The sequence below is a fragment of the Botryllus schlosseri genome, chromosome 5, assembly GCF_051294905.1.
Source record: "Botryllus schlosseri isolate E-star chromosome 5, Bs_hap1, whole genome shotgun sequence".
Lineage (NCBI taxonomy): Eukaryota > Metazoa > Chordata > Ascidiacea > Stolidobranchia > Styelidae > Botryllus > Botryllus schlosseri.
The window spans coordinates 4,960,017-4,969,073 of NC_137240.1; the positions used below are offsets into that span (position 1 = coordinate 4,960,017).

The window sequence follows — 9,057 nt, forward strand, 5'->3', positions numbered from 1 at the left end:
CAAAGACAGTTGTTCTAAAACGAAATTTAACATCCAGATGCATTAAGCCCTCAAGAAGTTCCATCGATCACCCTATGGTGGGCGGGGGTTTAGGTCGGAAGGGGGCTGAAAATGTTGTTTCGACCTGGTTACAAGACACAGCCAGATAACCGCACCGGCCTAACAGTATAGCAGGGCTGTCAAACATCAGACCGGCGGACCGAACAAAGTCCACCAGATTGACCAGGCGATTTCGTTCGGCCCGTGAAGAAATCTGTTGAAGACCGAAGTAATCACCAGAGATCACATTGCAGGGTCGGCCAACCCGTGGCCCGCGACAAGGTTTTGAGTGGCCCGCGAGGTAATTTCCGAAATTAGTAATATTATCAAAAATGGGTTGCGTGAATCGTGGAAGGCCAACCAAAAATTTGATTAGTCTGGCCGCAACACTTGAGATGTGATGATCAAAATATCAGTTCCAATGCATTGGCAGATCCGTGAGCCACTCAAATTTTGGTAGATCCTCGTACACTACAATAAAGCAGAATAATTTGCGATAGATTAATCAAAAGTAAAAATTTTCTACACGCTTCGCGCAACATGTTGTTATTTGATTTCTTGCTTTTAATATTGTTACCCCTTTGTGAAAATGACTGAACTCCTAATGTATCAGATTGAGTCTAACTATATTCGCGATTACTAGACAAAGCGTCGTTCAGCATATGCGACCTTGCGTTTACGCTTGCAGAAAGACCGCAAACTATGAAACCTAGGCACAAAATGAGTGACGTATATTCGTCGAAGCTTTCGATATCGATATGTTCAGACGCCGAATAATCCATACCTTGCAAACTGAGCCCAGCGATATACAGCAGGCCCGCAATATAGTCAAATGAAAATGATATTGACCTATAAACTTCGAAAAATTTTCGCGCTTGGCGCGGCTAGTGGCCCGCGCGATAGTTCGTCAAGCGAATGTGGCCCTTTGGCTGAAAAGGTTGGACACCCCTGCATTAGAGATTGTCCAATTCAGAAGCTGTTCTACTCCACTCCTGTATACAGTCGATAGTCGAAGCTTCTGCCAGTGTGACGTCATATTTACTGACAAAGTGTTCATATATCATTGCAAATCCAGCTGGTGGGCGCTAAAACGTGTCCGGAATTTGAGTTAAAAAATATGGCGGCCCTGATATACATGAATAAATGTAAAATGTCAAATTATGAAGTCGACAAGGGGCATCGGTGTGGCGTTATCGACTGGTAATTTTTCACTCTCTCACTTCGCTTGTATTGCACAAATAACTTTCCTATGATTGCCAATCATGAGCATACTCGATCGGTACGTTTTGAGTGACGACAAAGATCTGTGCATGAACGATTTCATTACAGATGTCGTCCACAGTAGCATATGGACGGTGTTAGAATGACGAGCTAGCGACAACCCCCGTGTATTGTATACCGGCATTTTAATGTCTCGTACCCTTCATTTAATAATCGCATCATAGTGTCCTACAATGGTGTGTACACAAGCTAATCTCAAGACTCACTTCGATTGATTAACGTCACACTCTTCATTTGGCCAAAGGCAATTTTACGGTAATTTTTGACTGGCTTGCCGATCGCGAAAATTGATAAAATTTCACTTACAACTTCACTTACATCTAGTAGTCGGGTACCACAGTTTAAGAGCTACTGCCATATAGTGTACAACTGTACATCCAATACCGAACACGCCGTATGCAGACATGAGTTCAAATCATTCACAGTCAAAATTATATATCAGGTTCCTCGTTATATCCTGCCTACACAATGCAGCTTGCACGATTCAATTTTCTGGTCGTGAATTTCTCAAATCATGGTTGCAGTTACAGCCGCACTCGGATACAACACGCGTTAGAGCGTTCAAAGCCTACTCCTTGAGTTAGTTTCTGTCATAAATCTTAACTGCAGTGAACGTAATATACACATCACTGCAGGGTGATTATTTTTCAGTCACGGTGAATACTGATATTTGAAGTTGTGGCTGACTAATTGCATGCTAACATCGTTGTACTTGAAAATTTTGCACTGCTCGTAAACTGTCGAGAAGAATCGATTTACTACAGTACGCGAAATTACAGCTGAGTGAAATATAAATCCTAGACGTGTATAGAAGTCCTGGTTTCAGTCATACAACACCACGAGAAAGCTGTTGACAGTGCTTGAAATAATTTATTCGTATTTTTGCATAGATGATTGAGTATTACGATTTAAGAAATGCAATGAAGAAATAAATATGGAGCTACTATTTTTTTGCGAGTGTGGGGATTGATAAAAAGTAAGTTGAAGAAATGGTTCGTGCATAAATGAATGCATAAATATATATTACGTAATTTTGTCTAAGTCATAGAAAAAAATGGAATGCAGCAATGAATATGAAACCACAGTTTTTTGCGTGTGTGCGGATTTATAAAAAGTAAATTGAAGAAATGGTTCGTGCATAAATAAATACATAAATATATCATAAATAACTTTGTGTAAGTCATAGAATAAAATTTGTCTATAAATATCAAAAGTTGAATAAATAAACCGCAGAAATTTTTGTCGCGGTGACCCGTGAGATTTTCTCAGCATGTCGGAGGCCGAAAGACGTATTTCGATAAAAGCACGCATCTGAAAATAGATAAATGAAAAAATGTTTAAAAGTCTTGTAATCGCACCTGATACCAAAGTAACATTTACAAGGTATGCCGAATCAGTAAACCGGAAGTTGCCTCCTAATGTTAACCATAATTTGGAATTTCTTACGCAACAACATTCTGATGACAGTATTCTTCCGAAATCAATTGCCGCTTTTCAACGACATTCAGAATCAGTATCTATGCTAACTAGAGCGGGCCATGGACCGGTGCCGGACTGGATATCAATCCGGATTTTTTTCAGCCTATTGATGAGCATGGCTGTTGTAAATACAAACCACACGCCAGTAACCTCCAATACACACACGTGTTGTAAACAAATCAGTGAGTTTTTTTATGGTCATATTTTTTTCTTGCAATATTCAGTATATAACCTGAACTACTGATTTTGTAGTTTACTAGCGATAGGGACTCGCAGATGATTATTATCTGATCTCGGTCATTTCAAGGATCCGGTCGAGAATTCAGATCGGAGTTGGATCAGAGAATTTGTCGATCCGCCCCGCACTAATACTAACAACATACAGTGCACTTACTTGCAAGCATACGGCACCGCTCTTCTTTCCGTTATCAACTCGCCTCCTCTTCGTATTTGCAAGCTCATGCATCTGTATACGGGCACCGGTTTCAAGCTACTGGACATTTCTCTGTCCGGAAAGAGCGGATGCGAGCATCTGGCGTCGCAGGTCACTTTTTCCAATAGGAAGGGAAACACATTCTGCCGGCATTTGTAGCTGTAATGATGACAAAATATTGCTGGTATTCATGTAGAATATGATGAGAATCTCGGCGTCTTTTTGTGCATCCACAATATTTTCTCGCGTTCATTATTATTGGTTACATCATTATCAGTAATCACGGAGCGAATTGTGCAAAAGCCAAGTTTATTTCAAAGGCATACTGTGGGTTATTCTAGGGATGGTGTGAACACCGAAAAGGTTCAGGTTCGTGAGAACGCGTGCCTGTTTGAAAGGTTCTGTGTGAACGCAACCGTGAACCTTATGACGTAACGTGACGTCATACTGCTTGTTGCAACCCACAGTTCAGTGAAGTGATACATTAATATACACGATAGCTAGCGACGAGTCAGGCCGCATAAGCAACAATGCTTAATTAAGTACATGCTGACGTCTTAAACGTCACCAAATGCACCAATTGGAGCAATCTATAATTCTATAAAAAATCAACTCTTCCATCACTTTGCCAAAAATTTCGACGAGCACTTGCAGTGGTATCAAAGTGACTTATGTCCATTTTAACGGTTTTGAAAAAATTGAATCTACGTCAAGTTTTCATCTTCTTTTAGTCATATATTAGCGATGCATTCTTTGTATCTATTTCACTGATTGTGCGAATAAGCATTATTCGCTGACTTCCCATAATGTATTTCGTTCTTCATGTTGTGTTAATGCGGGCCAAGCTCACGGCAGAGGGTCGCTGAATATTCACAAACGGAATGGTGAATATTTCGAGCAAACCTTTGTAACAAAGCTAAGTAAAAGTATTTGAGATTGGCAAGGTACATTTTCCAATTTTCCACCAATTGAACCAAAGATGTGATAATGACATGAAAAACTGTAATATATGAAAAGGTTCACAGTGCAGGACCTGCCAAGGTTCGTTTGTGAGCGTGAACCCCTAAATTTCTGAGGTTCATACACAGAACGCGAAGGTGAACCTCACGTTCACACCATCCCTAGTTATTACACGATTTTCGTCCATTAGATTCTACTCAATGTTAACAACGATTTAATGCTTACTAGGTAGATGTGAATGGTGCAAAGGAGAAGTGATAATGTTTCTCGTGGTCCACTATACATCTGTGCGTATTCCGAAATTCTTTGTCTAGGTAGCCGCTGCACGCCGTTACCACAAACGCGATCTGCAACAGAAATGGTTCATGTTGCCCTGCGATTTTCGGGTGAAATCCGAGCGAACGTATACCGTTAAAAGTACTGCTGAAGCCATTTTGATCGTTTGCATAGTCCAGTTGTCGAATGAAATCTTGAGTTGTGTCTTTCTTAATCGCGTTTGCATGGAATGTCTGGACGTGAAACGGCGGTCGTGTTTTATAGCAAAAGCGCACTGGATAAAAGCGGTGAATTTCCCCTGGTTGAGAGAGACAACATGACATCAGTGTCTATAGTTAGTTCCAATAACGATCACTCAAAATAAACGTCAATTTATAATGGAGAGTAACTTTTTCCTATTCACACACGATTCCTATCTGCGGACGCTATGGTATAGTGGAATATTGATGGAATTTGCCACGCAAAACAACGAATGTGACGTTATTGTCTATACGAAATTCGAAGAATTCAATTTTGAATCGTGTCCAACATCGGCGTTATAAACAATGTAGTAACATCATTATTCTTTCGAATGTAGATAGCCCGTGGTGGTTAACCTGGTATCGCGATTAGCACATTACACTATGACTATATTTTTGTAGGCAGGGAGTCCACTGGTATCAGAGTCTCATGAGCATACCTGCATATGCCAACAACTGGTCGCTTCGCTTTGCAGATCAATCGGGTCTGATTGATATCATTGTGGGCATCATAGTACATTCTCGCCCAGGTACGATCACTGATTAGTACTAATCCGTAGAATGATTTGTGTAGTTCTTCAAATGAAAACTCATACGTTGTGAAATATTGCGCGACCCCGGCTGTGACTATAGCAGTATGTGCAATTCAATAGTTAGAATAATACCATCGCGCGATTAGCGACTTGAAAATGGATTGCTCAACTCGATGCTTTGTATGGCCTGCACCATAGATTTTCGTCGACGAATATACTTTGCGTGAGTGTATTTTCCACGTTATTTATATGGCTATGGCGTCGGAACTTTGCTGTAATCGGTTTAAAGACGAGATCACTGTACATTATACAATCACGACACAAAATACATCTGTGCCACAACAGGAATATTAAGAAATAAATCCAAACGAGGAAATTACAATAAATATCCTCCTCCATCCTATTCTGATTAAGGGAACACATTGTAACCTCAATTTTCACTTGCACAATTCGAATTGTCATCAAAATGAACTATATGCAAGGAATTACAAGTTCAAGGGGGTGATGGCGCAATTTCTATACTTTAATGTATATGAGCTATATCGACATCAGCGACATTTACAGGATCGTACAAGGCATTATAAAATAACAATGGAAATCGTCAAGTTACTTTCTAGCCCCTATGCCAGTACCGCAATATTCCGGCGTAAGCGGTGTCTTATAAAGCGTAGACGTGGGGCGTGCTGCAAATCGGCAGATACGGAATCATAACGAAGCAGTCGAAAACACCATGATTACCGCAGACAGCAACAAAAACACTATATCAAATGTTGATATCATCTGTCAGACTTATATGGAGTCAAGTTCAGCCTATATAATTAGTATTGGTATTGTAAAAGTCTTGTGCACCAAGTTCTTATTTTTATCTTTGTGATATTCATGGTGATTGTTGACTACTATGGTCATTGGTCATTAATACCAGGCCGATCGATATTCGTCATTTTTATTCCGTAACTGCCGACTAATAGCACGGCCCACTTCTAGGCTTTTTGTAAGACACCGTTTACGCGAATGAGGTGGCGAGGAGGAGCCTAGATAAACCTCCAACACTTACGTATAGGAATTCTGCAGTCGACCTCAGTCGGACGCGAACCCGCAACCCATTGGTGTTGCAGCCTTGGATTATACCACTGCGCTATCTCGCCACAGTGCACCGCGGTCTGTAATACTAGATGTTACAAAATAGTTTGGAAATTAACGCAGGATGATCAATACGGATAATAATTATAAAAATGAAAGAAGCTATAATATGACATAGCGGAATCAGCGACAGGGGTTAATAGCTCAAGCATAGCCGTGAGAGATTGTCTGTTGCGAATATAACATCAGGATTGCGCTTTCTTCATATGAAGAGCATTGAATTGATTTGATTGGTAAGACATGTGCATAAATTCATTGGTATATAAATGTAGGCACTGTTTCCAAACATACATGTCGCAGACAGATGCAGGCATCGATTTGACTACTGTATTTGTATGTTGAGCAACTTATGCATGATAAAACAAATGCCAGTTAGTGCGACTGTAACACTTTATAGTTAGGGCTATGAAATGGAAAAGCATCAAGTGTTGTGTTGCATAGTATACTTCTGAAGTTTACCAGACATAATGATGCGATCTTCATTGTTTGGGCGTCTTTTCGATGCTGACGAATGAGATCAGCGATTGCGAAATAAGAGTAGAAAGTTGACGGACGTAATCTCCTAAAATTATTCACCACAAACTCTTGAGCAATTCGTATGCGTCAAGAAAACTGTTATAGTAATGCGCGCAGCCAACAGGGTGACTTTGACTAGCGAAGATTTTGAACATTTCGATGTCGCCTTATAATATTTTAACCGATGAAATACTGCAAAGTTGAAAATGTTAGGTCGAAGGTAAGCAACTATAGTCTGAAAATGGAATGTTTATAGGTTGTTTCTCCAGCTATCTATCTATGTTTGATATAGCACAAGCGGGGATATATTATTAGCGTCTTCTTACCTGTAAAGCACACGCACACACACACACACACACACACACACACACATATATATACAGAAACACATATATACGATTTATTTAATGCGCCGACGAATTGATGCGCAGTCCCACAATACCATATTTACTATATACAAATTGTGTATTGTGTTGTGTACAGTATAAAGTATAGTTTGGGAGATATTTGCAGCACTTTTATATACAAGAGGTCGTCATAACAACCGGGGCGAAATACAGCCCCTGTATCATGGTGAATGGATGAAGATACACCGTGCTCCCAGCATCATGAACTTGCCGGCGGATTCAATGATGTTTCAACACGCCGCGGAGTTTGTTCTCACGACGAAACCATACGTGTGAGATTATAGCTGGTAAAGTTGGCACACCCCCCTAGATACAGCCAAAAGAATACTCGGACAAGTCGAACAACACTACTTGCGTTGTAATCGTGAAACAAAACTGATGAACAACAACCTATTCGTAGTATCATTAATCACGAAGATGCATCTCGTCATTTTTGAAAGTAGCCACGCACAATTAATTGCTAAACGTATGCGACCCTTTGACCAAATTTACTTTTCGAAAATATATACTTGAGTAATTTTTAGATTTGTATATGTTGCTTCGATTGAAGAGTAGCTTGGGGATTTCTTAGAAATCTCTACTTCTACTTGTACTCCAACAGAAATATACGACTTTACTTCAACTTCTACGTGAGTACCGACGACGACGACGACGATGCAGCGTTGAGATGACTAGAGTCAACTTTTCGTATGACTTTACTTGACTCAAGTCGCTTTGCAAAAATGACTTGACGTGACTTGACTCAGCGCTTCAGAAATGCAGATTGACTCGTGACTCGGAGCAAAATTACGAGTCAATTTAAAGTCATCAATAAGTAAATGGTGACTAAATCGACTAAATTACTATATAATGTGTATATTCGGATTATTCGCGATGGGCCGGTGACACTTGTGAGAGCAATCAGTCATTCACCTATTGTACGTTTCACCGGTCCGCCATTGTTGCATCACAAATAAATTGACCGCAAACGAAATGATCATTCCTTACTTTGCAGTAGTAGTAAGTTGATTATTAGCAACGTATCTATGTTTCTTAGACGGCTCAGTGCTTACATTGCGCAGTAGCCTACTCACCTTTACCAAGCCTCTGGCATGATTTAAATCGAATGAATATAGTTTCTGCATTTATCTTCACACGGATGTGTAGATGGGCAGTGTATTATTGAACCATATCAATTTTTTTAAACTTCTCGAGGCTTTGTATTCGAACCTCTATTTGACAGATAATAACAGACTGTAACATGTAACTTTGCAGTTACTCACGTATTGTATGAGCAGTTCTACGTGTGCGTGTGCGATACAGCGCCTTTTTGCATGCATATTTAACTTTATATTCGTTATTTGATTCAAGATATATATTAATCTGTCTTTCACACAGCTGGCAAAATGTTATGACTTTGAATCATAACTCATACTTCGAATATTCAATTCGACTTGAATTTTGACTTGACTCGTGACTTGACTTAACTTGACTCGAGTCACCTCCAAAAATAGAGTGACTTAACTTGACTTGAGTCACCTTTGAAAATCGATTGACTTGACTTGACTCGAGTCAAAATCTGTAGTGACTCAAGATGACTCGTGACTTGAAGGTGGTGACTTGATCCCAACACTGCGACGATGACGTTGACCGCATCTGAATAAATGGGAATGCCCGGATCAGGGAGTAAGTCAGAGAAACAGTGTGAAAGACAAATCACTTTTTAAAAATCTGTTCCTAATTTAATCTTGCGTGCATCCGGTCAGGGTGGCATT

At 40.0% G+C, this 9,057-nt stretch overlaps 1 protein-coding gene across 1 annotated transcript; it reads right to left on the reverse strand.

Moving 5' to 3' along the window:
* Positions 1-2,170: 2,170 nt before the first annotated feature.
* Positions 2,171-6,179, reverse strand: LOC145438712 (uncharacterized). The gene is made up of 4 exons (XM_080316058.1): positions 4,602-6,179; positions 4,418-4,539; positions 3,194-3,391; positions 2,171-2,631 (listed from the first exon to the last, which is right to left on the reverse strand). The coding sequence occupies exons 1-4, from the start codon at positions 4,692-4,694 to the stop codon at positions 2,586-2,588; spliced, it is 459 nt and encodes a 152-aa protein (XP_080172184.1). The 5' UTR covers positions 4,695-6,179; the 3' UTR covers positions 2,171-2,585.
* Between the last annotated feature and the right edge of the window lie 2,878 nt (positions 6,180-9,057).